Source organism: Trachypithecus francoisi, unplaced genomic scaffold (genome assembly GCF_009764315.1).
Source record: "Trachypithecus francoisi isolate TF-2019V2 unplaced genomic scaffold, Tfra_2.0 Lachesis_group8, whole genome shotgun sequence".
Classification (NCBI taxonomy): domain Eukaryota; kingdom Metazoa; phylum Chordata; class Mammalia; order Primates; family Cercopithecidae; genus Trachypithecus; species Trachypithecus francoisi.
In genome coordinates, this window is record NW_022681473.1 from 29,047,064 (window position 1) to 29,067,583 (window position 20,520).

The 20,520-nt window shown below is 40.4% G+C and overlaps 1 protein-coding gene across 4 annotated transcripts in view; it reads right to left on the reverse strand.

Annotated features, from left to right (window-relative positions):
- Positions 1-20,520, reverse strand: part of TRIM44 (tripartite motif containing 44) — a 216,446-nt gene that overhangs the window by 145,615 nt on the left and 50,311 nt on the right. For all 4 annotated transcript variants that reach the window (XR_004436199.1, XM_033207711.1, XM_033207710.1 and 1 more), the window contains exon 3: positions 2,125-2,364. Coding sequence is in view for 3 of the 4 variants with exons in the window: in XM_033207711.1 (XP_033063602.1) it covers positions 2,125-2,364 (240 nt within the window). In the remaining variant the exon portion in view is untranslated. The remainder of the gene's footprint in view (positions 1-2,124; positions 2,365-20,520) is intronic.

Sequence of the window (20,520 nt, forward strand, 5' to 3'; positions counted from 1 at the left end):
GCAGTGGCCACAATCTAGGCTCACTGCAACCTCTGCCTCCGGGGTTCAAGCGATTCTTCGGCCTCAGCCTCCCAAGTAGCTGGGACTACAGGTGCTCGCCACCACACCCAGCTAACTTTTGCAGTTTTAGTACAGACAGGGTTTTACCATGTTGGCCGGGGCAGGCTTAAACTCCTGACCTCAGGTGATCCACCCATCTCGGCCTCCCAAAGTGCTGGGATTATAGGCATGAACCACCATGCCCAGCCAAAATTAAACTTTTGTTTTCAAAGAACAACCTAATCAACATACAGAATAAATGAAGGGGTTGAACTTGATGGGAATTGTGGATAGAGTTATGCTGTTGATCCCTTGAATTAACTCTGGTTGAACCTTTTGTTTATTAAGACACAAACTGACCATCTTGACATTGTAAAGGTATGCAAAGCTGTCTAGAACATGGATTCTTCTCATTTTTCCCATAGATACAGATGGGATGCTTAGCATATATCATATAGTAGGGGGAAAGCACAGGCACTGAAACAGGACAGACTTAAATCTAAACCGTGGCTCTATTTTCTACTGACTAAATGACATTGGTTTAGTATGTCTGCAGTTCTCTGCATCTCAAATATCCCATTTGTAAAATGGAGTTAATGAATGATGACATAAGGATTAAATGAAATGATGAATATAAAGTGCTCTCTTGCCAATCTAGAAACTTATTTAGGCACATAATTTCTCAATTATGGGGAGAATAAAATGAAAAGAAGAAGAGTTATTCTTTTCACACATTGATGAAAATTAATCAAAAGCCTTGGTTGGGTATAGCAGATACCTTTCAATGGTTTCTTACATTTCCTGTCAGGATAGCTTGGAAATACCTGCCTCCTGGTTTACTTTGGCTCTTCTACTGGCCAGTTTATTCTGTGGCCAGGCTCTCTCGAGCCAAGGCAAGACTTCCAGTTAAGGCTGGGCTTGCTGAGTAATCAACAGTCCTAAAAAGTCCACAGGACTCTCCTAGGTTTTATTCTAGAAGGACCTACCCTAAACCTATCTGGCATTATTTTCACTAGAATTGTCAACATAATGCTGTGAAATCTGATTAATAGTAGCCTCTCTCTAGTGGCTGAAACATAATTTTTTTTTTTTAGACAGGATCTCACTCGATCACACAGGGTGGAGTGGAATGGTACAATCACAGCTCACTGTAGCCTCAACCTCTGGGGCTCAAGTAATCTTCCTACCTCAACCTCCTGAGTAGCTGGGACTACAGGCAGGTGACACCATGTCTGCTAATTTTTATTTTGTAGACACAGGGTCTCACTATGTTGCCCAGGCTGGTCTCAAACTCCTGGACTCAAGCAATCCTTCCACCCCAGCCTCTCAAAGTGTTGGGATTAAAGTGTGAGCCACTGAGCCCAGCTTGTTCTTTTTTTTTTTTTTTTTTTAAATAGCTACCTTAAATAAATTTTTTCAAAGTAGATTCAAAATGTCTACATACGTTGTTTGGCAAAATGCTGAAGACCCTTTTACTCCTGTTATAAAACAATGAATATGACAACTAACATTTGTATAGTGATTCAACATTTACCTAGTGTCTTTCATTCGTAGTATTTTTTTTTAATCTTACAATGACCTAGTGCACATGCCATTCTTAATCCAGTAGTTATGCCTCCAATTTATGCAGCTAGCTCCATATAACAACTAGCTTGAGATACCTTTTCACTATGTATAAAGTAAGTCCAAAATCTTTCATTCTGGCCTGCTTTATGCTCTACTTCATGATTTGTTCTCATTTAGCCCAGGTCTATGATGACTTTAAAGGCTCATTTCACAACTTGGGGTCTGTTGCTTGCCCTCTTCTCCGGCTGTAATTTTTGGCTTCCTTCCTTAATTATGATTAGTATCTGCCCCCACTGACTATACTCCTTAAAGTAATGATGGATAAATAATTTGGTAGGCCCAGCCACTGGGTAAACTAGTGGCCAGTACTTCCATACTGGTTTATACACCATGTGAAACACTTACACCCTACCTAGATTTCAATTCATTCATGTTCAGCTACCACATGGGGTCTAACAAATATGGCATCAGTTTCCTCCTATTTCTCTTGCTACTAAACATTATGGGCTTTTCCTTTACCTCTGCCTTTGGCTCAGCTGATTCATTAGAGGTATCAAGTTGTTCCTTGGCTTGGGCCATCTGGGTCATCAACCTATCCATGTGGGATTGGATGTCTGCCAGTATCTCAGTCACATGAGCTGTGGCCATTGCCTCCTGGATGTCCACTAGATGCAGGGCCTTCTGCTCCTCATCGGCAATCACTTTCTGAACTTTCTTAAATTCCTGCTGTATAAACATCTTCATTTGGTCCCGAGTTACCTGTAGAACAAAGGCAAATAAGAATAAGTTGAACATACAAAGAAACAAAAAGTTAGAGTTATTACTACACAGCCCTGGCTAAAATAACACACCATGGATCCTATCTGATCCTGAAGTTTTGGGAATATTCTAAAGACAATGTTCCCCTAATATCTTTGATGATTTTCCTGCTAATCTTTTTGCCTTTTTTATTCTTCAGGGAGTAATTTCTTATCCTTTTTTCCTTTTTGTTTTGTTCATTTTTATACCAGTAATATATATGATGAGCATATATAGTAAAAAATGAGGCCAGGCGTGGTGGCTTATGCATGTAATCCTAGCACTTTGGGAGGCCAAGGCGCGTGGATCACCTGAGGTCAGGAGCTTGAAACCAGCCTGGCCAACATGATGAAACCTCGTCTCTACTAAAAATACAAAAAAAAAAAAAAAAAAAAAAAAATGCTGGGCATGGTGGCGGGTGCCTGTAATCCTAGCTACTTGGGAGGCTGAGACAGGAGAATTGCTTGAACCCAGAAGGCGGAGGTTGCAGTGAGCCCAGATTGCACCACTGCACTCCAACCTGGGTGATAGAGCAAGTCTCCATCTCAAAACAAAACAAAACAAAACACAAAATTCTTCCACTCTGCCCCAATTACTGTTAACAGTTTGGTATGTATCCTCCCAGCCATTTTTCTATATAATTATGTACATATATGTATATAGATAATTAAGTAGGTTTTATATAAATGAATCATAGTGAAAATATGGTTGTCTTTTCTACTTAAGATATATTTGTGCATACAGATCAACTTCATTCTATTATTTTTACTATCTGTACGATATGGAGCTGGAGAGTTGTGTGTGTGTGTGTGTATGTCTCCTATTTAACCATTCCTCTCTTAATGGAAGTACAGGATATTTCCAAATTTTTGCTATTATAAACAACACAGCAATAAACATCCTTGGCTATATCTCTTAATATTTGCATAAAAGTTTCTTTAAAGACGTTTAGAGCCACTTAGTAAATTGGCATATACTCTAAAAATATTGTTTCATACTGCCAAGGTGCCTTCTGAAAAAGATGTATTGATTACATTCCTAGCACAATGTATAGCACTTCTGTACACTCTTGCCAATACTGGATAATATCAAGCTTTTAAACTTTTACTATGATGGGTGCAAATATATTATTGTTTTATTTTATAACAACTACAAACCAAAGAAAATACAACTGCTAGCTATATTTATGCTTAGGGCATAAGAAAGGCTAACAAAGTGAGAAATTATCAAAATGAGAACTTCCCAACTCCAAATTTTACTAGCAACTGCATTTACTGATGTTTCCTCACAACCATGTTTAGTTTATGAGTATTTTAAAACTACGCATATTATGAGTGTAGCTGAGATAGGGAGCAGGGAAGAAGTAAACTGTAGATGAAAGGAGAAAGGCAGAAGAAAAGTCAATAGAGGATTTTAGAACTAGAAGAGAAAATAGTTGTCATCTAAATGAACTCCTTCCTTTTTACAGATAAGGAAATGGACACAGTTGCAAATCCACAGAACGGAAAGACTCCAATCTTCTTGTTCTCAGTCTGGTGCTCTGTTCACTATAAAAGTCTGTCAGAAGGGAAGTCAAACTGGGAAAACCTAAGAAAGGAGACTGAGAAAGAGAATGCCTAAAGGAGAGGGTAGCAGATTAAGTCATTTTTAATTAGCCTCTTAGAATCTGAAAGAAGCTTGATACCTTACGCAGCTTTTGTAACGCTGCTAAGGACATCAGTGCAAAATAAGGCCTGTAGGACATGTATCTGCTCACACATCAAGTGACTAAGTGTCATAAGTCCTCATACACTCTCTGCAGGTGCTCTCCCTGGTGCTGGAGAAAATGGGAAGGTGTATTAAATGTTCTTAATGTCCCCGCAAATTCTGTATCAGATTGAGAACTGTGATTTGTGTTTATATAATTCCTTTTTATGTTTAGTGTATGTATTTTAGGGTTATTATGCTTTACAGTGATCACTGATCAATGGATCTCTACTCCTGAAATAAACTGAGTCTTAAATAACTAGGACCTTCTCTCAGAGACCAAACATTTCCAGAAAAGGGTTGGACTTTTCTGAATGCCTGAGAAACTCTCTTAATGGCTACAAGTAACTAACAATGGATATCTTAATAAAAACGGACTCACAACCTATTTTACTAGACCTTACATACACATGTGGTTCAGAGTTAGGAAGCTGACATCCCACTTAGTAAAGGTGTGGACCAGACTGCAGCAGGTGAATTAGTCATGGATTTTAAAATTCTCTATTTCCCATAGCTTTATTACATAGGGTTTTCAGCATGACACTGTATTTTATACAGATCACAAATGAAAACTAAAGGAAAAATAATCCACTCTATAAAACCTTTATGCCTTTTCCCACTCTCATTCTCTAATTAACAAATCAGTATTTTCCAGCCTAAGACATCAAAACCTTTAGAGCATTAGTTACAATCAAGCTGACATATCTTTGTTGTAGTTGCATTAGGGTGAAGTGCAATATGATTAAACATAGCATTTTACTGAAATTATAACATAGCACTGCAATGTGAAAAATCTGACCACTGTATGGTCAGAACTACCTATTGAACATCTGAATCCAACCTTCTAATTTTATAGGTGAAGGGGGGAAAAAGCCACAGAGAAGTATGATAATAAAGTTAGGTTTAGAAACTTTCCTCTGGTCCAGTCTAATGTACTTTTACAACTCATCATTTCCAGTGAGTTATAAACAAGACCCTGTTGAAAGAAGAAAAAGAGAAGAAGGGACATCGAGAAAGAGAGAGAAGGGGGAGGGAGAGACAGTGAGAAGGGGGAGAGGGAGGGAGGGAGGGAGGTAAAGAGAAACAGAGGGAGGAAGGGAGGTAGAGAGAGAAAGAGAGAGAGATTGAAAAAAAATTTGTTTCAGAAAAGTAGTGCTGAGATGAACTGAGAATAATGGTCAGGGTTAGGAGCAGGAAGCTACTCAAAAGAGAAGCATCCAAATCTACACTGAATATTTCAGAAACATTTGTTCTCTTACAGGTGTCTGAACCAAAGCTACTCCATTTTGAATAGGGGCTGGGTAAAATAAGACTGAGACCTACTGGGCTGCATTTCCAGAAGGTTAGGCATTCTAAGTCTTAGGATGAGATAAGAGGTCGGCACAAGATACAGGTCATAAAGACCTTGCCGATAAAGCAGATTGCAGTAAAGAAGCTGGCCAAATCCCACTAAAACCAGGATGGCGATCAAAGTAGCCTAGCCTCTGGTGGTCCTCACCATTACAGTCCCACCAGCACTATGACAGTTTACAAAAACCATGGGAATGTCAGGAAGTTACCCTACATGGTCTAAAAAGGGGAGGCATGAATAATCCAACCCTTGCTTAGCATATGATTAAGAGATAATCATAAAAATAGGCAACCAGCAGCCCTTGGGGCTGCTCTGCCTATAGAGTAGCCATTTTTTCATTCCTTTTCTTTTTTTTTTTTTTTTGAGACGGAGTCTCGCTCTGTCGCCCAGGCTGGAGTGCAGTGGCCGGATCTCAGCTCACTGCAAGCTCCGCCTCCTGGGTTTACGCCATTCTCCTGCCTCAGCCTCCCGAGTAGCTGGGACTACAGGCGCCCGCCATCTCGCCCGGCTAATTTTTTTTTTGTATTTTTTTAGTAGAGACGGGGTTTCACCGTGTTAGCCAGGATGGTCTCGATCTCCTGACCTTGTGATCCGCCCGTCTCGGCCTCCCAAAGTGCTGGGATTACAGGCTTGAGCCACCGCGCCCCGCCTCCTTTACTTTCTTAATAAATTTGCTTTCATTTCACTCTATGAACTTGCCCTGGATTCTTTCGTGAGCAAGATCCAGGAACTCTCTCTGGGGACTGGATCAGGACCCCTTTCTGGTAACAGTCCTACAAGTCAAATTTCCTGCAAGGTGTTAAGAAGACTACTCCAAAAATAACTTTAAAAATTGTAGACTGCATGAAATATAGTTTGAAGACTCTAAATATCTCCCCAAAAAATCCATTTTTCACTTCCCTCTTCCTCATTTGAAAGGCCATTATTCTAAAACAGAAAAACAAAAAAGCAGGAAATGGAACTTTTTCAGATGCTACAAGCTGTCCACACTCCCACAGCACAGTGTCCTCCCCACTTGCCAGTGTCTATGGGAACTTCAAGTTGGAAAGTTCAAAGTTAAGGAATCTGTTTAGCCTTCAGCATTTATTCCTACATTGTACTCCAAGAGAGCTCCTTCCAAACTTAGGCCAGACTCCAGTGAGGGCAGGCAAGGGAAAAACTTCACCAATAAGGAGGTCATGGTTTTTTTCAATGGATGGGAAGATCTCCTATTTCTTGTGTCTTTTGTGTATCGGTGCAATAGCCACTATTTGTGAATAAAACAACTGCCCACTCACCAGGCTTAGAAAATTATTCGCAGCCTAGAAACACAGTAGACATAAACTCTGAACAGCATTCCACTACCAACATTCTCAGTGATGTCATCCTCAGCGACCTAATTAGAAGCCTGATATGAGCAGGTTTTACAATGGGGTGTTGAGAATGAAAGGAAAAAAGTTGACTGAAGTGAACATTTAAACTCTTCATTAAGCTATCTTTCTCATCTTCTTCAGAAGCCTCCAGGCAAAAGCAGTCATTTGTATCTTCACTTCTGTCATTACCTCCACTTTGTTAACAGGGCACCAGTGGATCTCTACCTCAGTTAACCACTTAGTTACTTCAGGTATCCACTCAATGAAATAATATAATGGTATTTATTATTGCTATTGTTACCGTTATTATTTTCATTATAAAAGACCAAAATAAATACCAAAATGTTGGAGAACGGTTATCTGTGAATGGTAGAATTACAAGTACTTTTCTCTTTTTTACTTCTCAGTTCAAATTTTCTGAAATAACACGTAACACTTTTTAAAAATGATTTTTAAAAAGAAATGTGGCTTAAAGAAAAAAAAATTCTCAACAAAATACTAGCAAGTCAAATTAATCCATGTATAAAAACAGTAATAGGCCAGGTGTGGTGGCTCATGCCTGTAATACCATCACTTTGGGAGGCTCAGGTGGGTAGATCACCTGAGGTCAGGAGTTTGAGACCAGCCTGTCCAATATGGTAAAACCCCACCTCTACTAAAAATACAAAAATTAACTGGGTGTGTTGGTGCACACACGTAATCCCAGCTACTCAGGAGGCTGAGGCCCAAGAATTGCTTGAACCTGGGAGGTGGAGGATGCAGTGAGTGGAGATGGTGCCACTGCACTCCAGCTTGGGTGACAGAGTGAGACTCTGTCTCAAAATAAAAAAAAAAAAAGGAATTACATACCATGACATAAATGAGGGATATATACCAAGTATGCAAGGCTGGTTCAACATCTGAAAAATCAGCTAATATAATTTATCCACATCAATAGGCTAACGAGGAAAAATCACAATAGATATACAAAACTCAATACTCATTTATTATAAAAACTCTCAGTACACTAGGAATGGGGTGGGGGGAGCTTCCTCAAGTTAATAAAGAACATCTACAATTACCTACAGCCAACATTATACTTAATGGTCAGAAACTCAAGGCTTTCCTGCTAAGATGAGGAACAAGGCAAGGATGTCCCCTCTCAACCTTTTCTTTTCAACACTGTACTGAAAATCCTAGTTTATGCAGTAAGTCAAGAAAAGGAAATAAAAGGCATACAGATTGGGAAAGAGGAAATAAAACTATCTTTGCAGATGATAAGATTGTCTATGTAGAAAATCTGAAAGAATTCACCAAAAAAGGAAAAAAGAAAAGAAAAAACCTCCTGGAACCAACAGCAAGACTACAGGATAGAAGACTGATATACAGAAGTCAATTGCCTTCCTATAGACCAGTAGTGAACAAGCAGGATTTTAAGTTAAAAAGATAATGCCATTTACATTCACACCTCCAAAAATGAAATACTGAAGTATAATTCTAACAAAATATGTACAAGATCTATATGAGGAAAATGGACTGTTATCTAAAATATACTAAGAACTATAAAAACTCAAAAATAAGAAAACGAACAACCTGATTAAAAAACACACACCTGGCGCGCCCAAGATGGCCGAATAGGAAGAGCTCCAGCCTCCAGCTCCCAGCGTGAGCAACACAGAAGACGGGTGATTTCTACATTTTCAACTGAGGTACCGGGTTCATCTCACTAGGGCGTGTCAGACAGTTGGTGCTAGTCCGCGGGTGCAGCCCGACCAGTGAGAGCTGAAGCAGGGCGAGGCATTGCCTCATCTGAGAAGCGCAAGGGGGAAGGGAATTCCTTTTCCTAGCCAAAGGAAATTTGGCTAGGAAACACACAACACCTGGAAAATCAAGTAACTCCCACCCTAACACTGCGCTTTACCAAGGGTCTTCGCAAATGGCACACCAGGAGATTCTATCCCACACCTGGCTCAGAGGGTCCCACGCCCATGGAGCCTCCCTCATTGCTAGCACAGCAGTCTGAGATCTAACTGCAAGGCGGCAGCAAGGCTGGGGAAGGGGCGCCCGCCATTGCTGAGGCTTAAGTAGGTAAACAAAGCCTCCAGGAAGCTTGAATTGGGTGAGGCCCACCAAGCTCAAGGAGGTTGGCCTGCCTTTGTAGACTCCTCCTCTAGGGACAGGGCATAGCTAAACAACAAGCAGTAGAAACCTCGGCAGAGGAAATGCCTGTCTGACAGCTTTGGAGAGAGCAGTGGATCTCCCAGCATGGAGGCTGAGATCTGAGAACGGACAGACTGCCTGCTCAAGTGGATCCCTGACAGGGACCCTGAGTAGCCTAACTGCGAGACATCCCCCACTAGGTGCAGACTGACACCTCACACGGCGGGGTACACCCCTGAGACAAAGCTTCCAGAGCGAGAATCAGACAGCAACACTCGCTGTTCAGCAATATTCTATCTTCTGCAGCCTCCGCTGCTGATACCCAGGCAAACAGGGTCTGGAGTGGACCTCAAGCAAACTCCAACAGACCTACAGCTGAGGGTCCTGACTGTTAGAAGGAAAACTAACAAACAGAAAGGACACCCACACCAAAACCCCATCAGTAGGTCACCATCATCAAAGACCAAAGGCAGATAAAACCACGAAGATGGGGAAAAAGCAGTGCAGAAAAGCTGGAAATTCAAAAAATCAGAGCGCATCTCCCCCTCCAAAGGAACGCAGCTCATGGCCAGCAATAGAATAAAGCTGGACGGAGAATGACTTTGACAAGTTGAGAGAAGGTGGCTTCGTCAACCAAACTTCTCAGAGCTAAAGGAGGAACTACGTAAACAGCACAAAGAAACTAAAGACCTTGAAAAAAGAATGGATGAATGGATAATTAGAATAATCAATGCAGAGAAGACCTTAAAAGAACTGACAGAGATGAAAACCATAACACGAGAACTATGTGACAAATGCACAAGCTTCAGTAACCGACTCGATCAACTGGAAGAAAGAGTATCAGAGATTGAAGATCAAATGAATGAAATGAAGTCAGAAGAGAAGTGTAGAGAAAAAAGAATAAAAAGAAATGAACAAAGCCTCCAAGAAATATGCCATTATGTGAAAAGACCAAATCTACATTTGACTGGTGTGCCTGAAAGTGACAGGGAAAATGGAACCAAGTTGGAAAACACTCTGCAGGATATCATCCAGGAGAACTTCCTCAACCTAGTAAGGCAGGCCAACATTCAAATTCAGGAAATACAGAGAACGCCACAAAGATACTCCTTGAGAAGAGCAACTCCAAGACACATAATTGTCAGATTCACCACAGCTGAAATGAAGGAAAAAATGTTAAGGGCAGCCAGAGAGAAAGGTCAGGTTACCCACAAAGAGCCCATCAGACTAACAGCAGATCTCTCGGCAGAAACTCTACAAGCCAGAAGAGAGTAGGGGCCAATATTCAACATTCTTAAAGAAAAAAATTTTCAACCCAGAATTTCATATCCAGCCAAATTAAGCTTCATAAGTGAAAGAGAAATAAAATCCTTTACAGACAAGCAAATGCTGAGAGACTTTGTCACCACCAGGCCTGTCTTACAAGAGCTTCTGAAGGAAGCACTAAACATGGAAAGGAACAACCAGTACCAGCCACTGCAAAAAATGCCAAATTGTAAAGACCACCGATGCTAGGAAGAAACTGCATCAACTAACAAGCAAAATAACCAGCTAATATCATAATGACAAGATCAAGTTCACACATAACAATATTAAAATGTAAATGGACTAAATGGTCCAATTAAAATACCCAGATTGGCAAATTGGATAAAGAGTCAAGACTCATCAGTTTGCTGTATTCAGGAGACCCATCTCACATGCACAGACACACACAGGCTCAAAATAAAGGGATGGAGGAAGAGCTACCAAGCAAATGGAAAACAAAAAAAAAGCAGGGATTGCAATTCTAGTCTCTGATAAAACAAACTTTAAACCAACAAAGATCAAAAGAGACAAAGAAGGCCATTACATAATTGTAAAGGGATCAATTCATCAGGAAGAGCTAACTATCCTAAATATATATGCACCCAATACAGGAGCACCCAGATTCATAAAGCATGTCCTTAGAGACTTACAAAGAGACTTAGACTCCCATACAATAATAATGGGAGACGTTAACACCCCACTGTCAACATTAGACAGATCAACGAGACAGAAAGTTAACAAGGATATGCAGGAACTTAACTCAACTCTACACCAAGCGGACCTAATAGACATCTACAGAACTCTCCACCCCAAATCAACCGAATATACATTCTTCTCAGCACCACATCGCACTTATTCCAAAATTGACCACATAGTTGGAAGTAAAGCACTCCTCACCAAATGTACAAAAACAGAAATTATAACAAACTGTCTCTCAGACCACAGTGCAATCAAATTAGAACTCAGGATTAAGAAACTCAATCAAAACCGCTCAACTACATGGAAACTGAACAACCTGCTCCTGAATGACTACTGGGTACATAATGAAATGAAGGCAGATATAAAGATGTTCTTTGAAACCAATGAGAACAAAGATACAACATACCAGAATCTCTGGGACACATTTAAAGCAGTGTGTAGAAGGAAATGAATAGCACTAAATGCCCACAAGAGAAAGCAGGAAAGATCTAAAATGGACACCCTAACATCACAATTAAAAGAACTAGAGAAGCAAGAGCAAACACATTCAAAAGCTAGCAGAAGGCAAGAAATAGCTAAGATCAGAGCAGAACTGAAGGAGATAGAGACACAAAAAACCCTTCAAAAAAATCAATGAATCCAGGAGCTGGTTTTTTGAAAAGATCAACAAAATTGATAGACCACTAGCAAGACTAATACAGAAGAAAAGAGAGAAGAATCAAATAGACACAATAAAAATGATAAAGGGGATATCACCACCGACCCCACAGAAATACAAACTACCATCAGAGAATACTATAAACACCTCTACACAAATAAACTAGAAAACTTAGAAGAAATAGACAAATTCCTGGACACATATACCCTCCCAAGACTAAACCAGGAAGAAGCTGAATCCCTGAATAGACCAATAACAGGCTCTGAAATTGAGGCAATAATTAATAGCCTACCAAACAAAAAAAGTCCAGAACCAGATTCACAGCCGAATTCTACCAGAGGTACAAGGAGGAGCTGGTACCATTCCTTCTGAAATTATTCCAATCAACAGAAAAAGAGGGAATCCTCCCCAACTCATTTTAGGAGCCCAACATCATCCTGATACCAAAGCCTGGCAGAGACACAACAAAAAAAAGAGAATTTTAGACCAATATCCCTGATGAACATCAATGCAAAAATCCTCAATAAAATACTGGCAAACAGAATCCAGCAGCACATCAAAAAGCTTATCCACCATGATTAAGTGGGCTTCATCCCTGGGAGGCAAGGCTGGTTCAACATATGCAAATCAATAAACATAATCCAACATATAAACAGAACCAAAGACAAAAACCACATGATTATCTCAATAGACGTGGAAAAGGCCTTTGACAAAATTCAACAGTCCTTCATGCTAAAAACTCCCAATAAATTCGGTATTGATGGAACGTATCTCAAAATAATAAGAGCTATTTATGACAAACCCACAGCCAATATCATACTGACTGGGCAAAAACTGGAAGCATTCCCTTTGAAAACTGGCACAAGACAGGGATGCCCTCTCTCACCATTCCTATTCAACATAGTGTTGGAAGTTATGGCTAGGGCAATCAGGCAAGAGAAAGAAATCAAGGGTATTCAGTTAGGAAAAGAAGAAGTCAAATTGTCCCTCTTTGCAGATGACATGATTGTATATTGAGAAAACCCCATTGTCTCAGCCCAAAATCTCCTTAAGCTGATAAGCAACTTCAGCAAAGTCTCAGGATACAAAATCAATGTGCAATAATCACAAGCATTCTTATACATCAGTAACAGACAAACAGAGAGCCAAATCATGAATGAACTCCCATTCACAATAGCTTCAAAGAGAATAAAATACCTAGGAATCCAACTTACAAGGGATGTAAAGGACCTCTTCAAGGAGAACTACAAACCACTGCTCAGTGAAATAAAAGAGGACACAAACAAATGGAAGGAAGAACATACCATGCTCATGGATAGGAAGAATCAATATTGTGAAAATGGCCATACTGCCCAAGGTAATTTATAGATTCAATGCCATCCCCATTAAGCTACCAATGACTTTCTTCACAGAATTGGAAAAAACTGCTTTAAAGTTCACATGGAACCAAAAAAGAGCCCGCATTGCCAAGACAATCCTAAGCCAAAAGAACAAAGCAGGAGGCATCACGCTACCTGACTTCAAACTATACTACAAGGCTACAGTAGCCAAAACAGCATGGTACTAGTGCCAAAACAGAGATATAGACCAACAGAACAGAACAGAGCCCTCAGAAGTAATACCACACATCTACAGTCATCTGATCTTTGATAAACCTGACAAAAACAAGAAATAGGGAAAGGATTCCCTATTTAATAAATGGTGCTGGGAAAATTGGCTAGCCATAAGTAGAAAGCTGAAACTGGATCCTTTCCTTACTCCTTATATGAAAATTAACTGAAGATGGATTAGAGACTTAAATGTTAGACCTAATACCATAAAAATGCTAGAAGAAAACCTAGGTAATACCATTCAGGACATAGGCATGGGCAAGGACTTCATGTCTAAAACACCAAAAGCAACAGTAACAAAAGCCAAAATTGACAAATGGGATCTAATTAAACTAAAGAGCTTCTGCACAGCAAAAGAAATTACCATCAGAGTGAACAGGCAACCTACAGAATAGGAGAAAATTTCTGCAATCTACTCATCTGACAAAGGGCTAATATCCAGAACCTATAAAGAAGTCAATCAAATTTACAAGAAAAAAAGAACCCCATCAAAAAGTGGGCATAGGATATGAACAGACACTTCTCAAAAGAAGACATTCATACAGCCAACAGACACATGAAAAAATGCTCATCATCATGGCCATCAGAGAAATGCAAATCAAAATCACAATGAGATACCATCTCACACCAGTTAAAATGGCAATCATTAAAAAATTAGGAAACAACAGGTGCTGGAGAGGATGTGGAGAAACAGGAACACTTTTACACTGTTGGTGGGACTGTAAACTAGTTCAACCATTGTGGAAAACAGTGTCGTGATTCCTCAAGGATCTAGAACTAGAAATACCATTTGACCCAGCCATCCCATTACTGGGGATATACCCAAAGGATTATAAGTCATGCTGCTATAAAGACACATGCACACATATGTTTATTGCGGCACTATTCACAATAGCAAAGACTTGGAATCAACCCAAATGTCCATCAGTGACAGACTGGATTAAGAAAATGTGGCACATATACACCATGGAATACTATGCAGCCATAAAAAAGGATGAGTTTGAGTCTTTTGTAGGGACATGGATGCAGCTGGAAACCATCATTCTCAGCAAACTATCGCAAGGACAGAAAACCAAATACCGCATGTTCTCACTCGTAGGTGAGAACTGAACAATGAGATCACTTGGACACAGGAAGGGGATCATCACACACCATTTCCTATTGTGGGGAGGGGGAGCAGGAGGGATAGCATTAGGAGATATATCTAATGAAAATGACGAATTAATGGGTGCAGCACACCAACATGGCACATGTATACATATGTAACAAACCTGCACGTTGCACACATGTACCCTAGAACTTAAAGTATAAAAAACAAAACAAAACAAAAAAACCAGACACCTCACTAAGAAGATATGCATATGGCAAATAAGCAGATGAAAAGATGCTCAACATCATATATCATTAGGAAATTAAAAATTGAAACAACAGATTCCATACACACCTATTAGAATGGTCCAAGTCAAAACATTAACAAGACCAAATGCTGGCGAAGATGTGGAACAACAGAAAATCTCATTCATTGCGGTGGGAATCCAAAATGGTAAGGCCACTTGGAAGACAGTTTGGCAGTTCTTACAAAACTAAATATACTCTTACCATAGAACCTAGCAATCATGCTCCTTGGTATTTACCCAAATGAGCTGAAAACTTATATCCACATAATAAACTGCACACAGATGTTTATAGCAACTTTTATTCATAATTGCCAAAGCTTGGAAGCAGCCAAGATGTCCTCCAGCAGGTAAAATAATAAATCAACTGTGGTACATCCAGACAATAGAATATTAACCCCCCCACCAAAAAAAAAAAAAAAAAAACACACACACACACACGAAAAACAAACAGCTATCAAGTCATGAACATACATGAGAGAATCTTAAGTGTATATTACTATGTGAAAGAAGTCACTCTAAAAGGCTTGGAATCAACTACATGACATTATAGGAAAGGCAAAACTATGGAGACAGTAAAAAGATCAGTTGCCAGAGGTTTGGAGGAAGGGAAAATAAAAAGGCATAGCACAGAGGATTTTTAAGGCAGTGAAACTATTCTGTATGATATTTTAATGGTGTATGCATTTTTCAAAACCCATACAATATACAACACCAACAGTGAACCCTAATCCAAACTATAAACTTTGGGTGATAATGATATGTTAGTACAGCTTCACCAATTATAACAAATGTACTATTCTAGTACAGGATGATAATAGTGGGGGAGGCTGTGCACGTGGGGTGAGGAAGGAGTACATGGAAACTCTCTATATTTTCCGTTCAATTTTTCTGTTAACATAAAACCACTCTAAAAAAAAAAACTATTTTAAAATGTTAATATTAGGTTGGTGCCATTTCATTGGCAAAAACTGCAATTACCTTACACCAACCTAATACAATTAAAACAGAAAACCAAGTAGCCACTGAGAAGCCTACAGAAGATCTGGGGCTGGGGTGACCATCAAATGGACCAGGAAAGATAATTCTGTTTAAACCTGATACCCAGATTTGTCAACGTTTTCATTCTCTGCCTTCCCATTTAATACTAGACCCTTCCTTCCCAATATGACTCCCCCTTTCTAGAATAATCAAAGTTTTTAAAAGCCCATTTCCATTTAAGCCCATGAAAATAATGGCATCCAAAACAGCTAAGGAGCATTGTCAGAAGACAAGATTATTCTATTATCTCCTTCACTTCTTATTTCGGCTATCTCATCCTAACTACTACTGAGTTAGATTCCTAGTGCCCTGAATTTCCATTCTTGTGCAACAGATGTGATTAGAGACAAACCTGGATTGGTGAATTACTCCTTCAAGACTCTAAAATCTATGCAGTTGTATTATGTTAGATATAAAAGGAAACTGAGTTTGGCTTTTCATTTTTTATAATTTAAAAAAATGAGGCTCTGAGAAATTCAGTTACTTGCCCAAAATCCCACAGCTGGTTGGTGTGACTGACTGATATCTGGAGCCTCTGCTTCTATCTTGGTGCTTTCCTCTGTTCTGAACTGCTTACCAGTGGTCTAATCCTGGTTCTCAGAGGCATAGTTTTGTGACCGCCCAGTGGGTTCACTATGCTTACTGCCCAGATAGAGCCAATTTATCAAGACGGGGGAATTACAATAGAGAAAGAGTTTAATGCATGCAGAGCTGGCTGAACAGGAAACCAGAGTTTTATTATTACTCAAATCAGTCTCCTTGAAAATTGAAGGACTGGGGTTTTTTAAGGATAACTTGGCAGATAGGGGACCAGGGAGTCAGGAGTCCTGATTGGTCAGGTTGAAGATGAAATCATAGGGAGCTGACTTCTACCTTTGACACCAGGCTTTAAAAAAAAGTACCATAACACTTGCTACCCGTTTTTCCCCACCACAAAGGCGTCTACTGTAAGTCACCAACTCTTTAATTTCACCACTGACCTGTCTGTAGCATTCAGCATATTGACATCCTTAGTCTTTAAACACTGCCCTCTGGGGGCAAAATCACTTTCCACTGAGAAGCACTACTCTACAGTCTTCCTTAACAATTTCATTCCATCTTTGGAAATTCAACTAATACCTCCATAAGGATGGCTCCTACGCCTAGGTATTCTCTACAGGAAATCAGTCTCACAGTTGCTCTTGGCTGATGTACTTCTCTACCTGGATACATTTCTATTATCCAAGCCATCAAGCCTCAAACTGAATCCTCCCCCTCCTCATCATTATCATCGCTAGTTTTTTTCAGTGCCCCACATATTAGATACTATTCTAAGCACTCTAAGTGTATTACTGCAATTAATCATCATGATGATGCCACGAGTGGCTAGTATTATTATACCCATTTACAGATGAAGAAACTGAAGTAGGGAGGTAAGAAACCTGCCCAAATTAAGGCACACAGTACGTAGCAGATTTTGAATCCAAGTAGTTTGACTATACAATCTGCTCTCTGACCACAACATTATTCTCCTATATCTTCCCTTCAAATGTCGACTTGCTTCCTCTATTCCCCTTAATGACACCATGATTTAGGCAGTTATCAGGCTCCAAACTCTGGAGTCAAGTTTTATTTTCTCCACCAGATAATAGGTCTCTGGACTTACTACTACCTCAAGGAGAAATTAAGACACCTTAACTAAGGGCCCTGCAAAAAATGGTGCGCAATACATTCTGACTGAAGGTCAGAGGCTATCTCACATCTGTCCCTTCACCAGTATGGCTGCAGAGATGTTGCCCCATATACATGAAAATCCCCTTCTTTTCTTTGTATTCCCTTCCACATACTCCCTGCTAGACATCTAGACCCACGCTTCAAGGATCCACTTTAGCACCCCCTGCTCACCCCACCTAGACCTTTTAACCTAGTCCCACTGCCCCCTGCACCACTACCTCGCTAAAACAAAATTCAAAGTCACAAAGAACTCTTGAGTGATTTGAGGACACTGGTTAGTATCTTGCTTCTACCTCCAACTTTTTCTTGACCAGCTTTCTCTCCCTTTTCATCTCCATTTGGCCTTGAATCCTTGGCTTTCTAACCTTGATCTCAAATCCCACCTTTGGTCCCTTCAAACTTAGTGATTATATGTGCCCTTCACTCCCTCTGCCTTGGTGCTTGGAATTCAGCTTTCTCTTATATAGTCTTTTTCTTGGCTTACAGCTTTGACTCCCAGACACAAATGCTTTTGGATATGGTTTGGATCTGTGTCCTTACCCAAATCTCACATTCTATTGTAATCCACAGTGTGGGAGGTGGGGCCTCGTGGGAGATGACTGGATCATAAGGGTGGAGTTCTCATGAGTGATTTACCACCATCCCTCTTGATACTGTACAGTGAGGGAGTTCTCACAAGATCTGGTTTAAAAATGGGTGACACTTCCTTCCTCTCTCTTCCTCCTGCTCTAGCCACGTATGACATGCCTGCTTCCCCTTCACCTTTCACTGACTGAAAGTTTTCTGAGGCCTCCCCAGAAGCCACTATGTTTCCTGTACAGCCTGCAGAACCGTGAGCCAATTAAGCCTCTTTTCTTTATAAATTACCCAGTCTCAGGTAGTTCTTTATACCAATGCAAGAATGGACTAATACACCCCCTATCTCAGTCAGACTACTCCATCCTTCCTCTACTTGTGGCCAGAGTACTTCTTCATAAGACTATAAATTTTGGTACTTAAGCCCTAATTCTGTATTGTTCCTTAACAGCTTCATGAATATGACCCTATGCTTCTTCTGAATTGCCTTCCCTTCATGGTTTACCCTCCTCCATATAGCCATAAATAAACATGTCCTTGTATACACACACACACACACAGACACACACACAGACACACACAGAGAATACAGGCTCAGGACCATATTTCCTAGAGGCTTTGTACTTTAAAGGGCCTAATAAACACTCGAATTGAATCAGTTAATCAACTGTGAAGTAGACAGCAACTGTGTTCCCCAGTTACCTGAGACACAGCCACAGTTGACTGTCAAGCACCCCTTAACGCGAGAGATGGATGTCTAACCACTATAACTGTGGCATCACTGCCAAGCATCCTTTCCTCCCAGGGCTGCTTGTTCATGCTGTCAGCTGCTATGAGTTTATTGCCATGACAACTTGATGTGCAACCCAGTGACATGACACTGAATTGGATGCAACAGAAAGCAGTTCACTGGGGATGCTGGGTTCACTTTGACTCAATACTAATGCTTGCTCTTAAGTTGCTTCTTTCTTTGCTTGACCCCAGGGTGGCAATAAAGAAAGCAATCACAAACTTCTGAGCAAACAAAAAAATTCTGGGTTGCCCCTGCTATAGGAATGTGAAACTAGAAGAATGTGTCCCCAGAGACACCCAGGACTTGTAACAACCAAGAATAAGCATGAGAACTTCTATTCCATCTTGTTTTCCTGCTTTCTTCACACCTTAGCCTATGCATAAACCAGAAAGACAACTTCTGCTTTGGGAACTATCATGTAGGAAGTGGGAGGTGGAAAGTGACACTGAAAGTTTGAGGGGCAACTATACAGAATTTATACTATTTTTAAGTCTTGACTTAAAATAAGTTAGATTTGATTATACAAAGAAAGCCTATTTTATCTGCTGAAGATTAAAGCAATTTTAAAATAAGACTCAATCTCCACTCCAGTTCTCTCAAGCAGTTTCCCTATAAAGCCAGTTATTTGTATTTTATTAAAACCACAACACCAAAACAACTGCATACCACCACGAATACTCAGGAAAGGGCACTGAGACGTAGCTCTCATGTTTGCTGAGTCTTCTTTCCTACAGAGGGTCATAACAGTACAGCATATGGAGTTTGATGTAGTAGAGAAAGGAGTTTGAGGACTGGTTCTGCTAACTCCCTGCTTCTGTAGCTCAGAAAGGTGAAAGTTTCTCCATAAAAAGTTTCTTTGGGCCGGGCGTGGTGCCTCAAGCCTGTAATCCCAGCACTTTGGGAGGCCGAGACGGGCGGATCACGAGGTCAGGAGATCGAGACCATCCTGGCTAACACGGTGAAACCCTGTCTCTACTAAAAAATACAAAAAACTAGCCGGGCGAGGTGGCGGGCACCTGTAGTCCCAGCTACTCGGGAGGCTGAGGCAGGAGAATGGCATAAACCCGGGAGGCGGAGCTTGCAGTGAGCTGAGATCTGGCCACTGCACTCCAGCCCAGGCGACAAAGCGAGACTCCGTCTCAAAAAAAAAAAAAAAAAAAGATTCATTGTAAAATGAGGGTAATAATAACATTCCCATAGATATTTTTCTAAACTTAACACAAAATAATACATGGAAAGCACTTAGTGCTCTCTGGGCACACAGAACCATCAGCAGAACCATTCTGCTCATTAGAGGTAACAATAACTGTGAACTTTTATTGTGTGCCTCCCATATGGTATCTACTGAGCTCTCACAGAAAAAGAGCCCCCAATGAGCTTTCCTAAAGAAAAGAAGGAGCCTATGCCCTGGGGAGTTCAGATCTAATTTCCCAGGGGAACATATAAAAGACTTTCCTATTCATCCTAGGCATTGAAAAGTAAAGATATCAATACCAAGGCTCCTTGCCTGAGTTTCAAATAAATGGCCACAAGCTGTCAAGGAGAAATGAATGCCTTTTCTAATTTGATCAGATCTGACTGCCCAACATCTCAGAATCAGTCTACTTCAAAGATACAGAAGCAAAGAAGGATGGGTCACATTCTGTTCCTCTGTACCTACACAAAGTCAGTCTATGGGCATAGTTGGCTCCTCAATCTCACAACTTGCCTCTCATGGTATTTTCTCTCCTTTGTAGATTG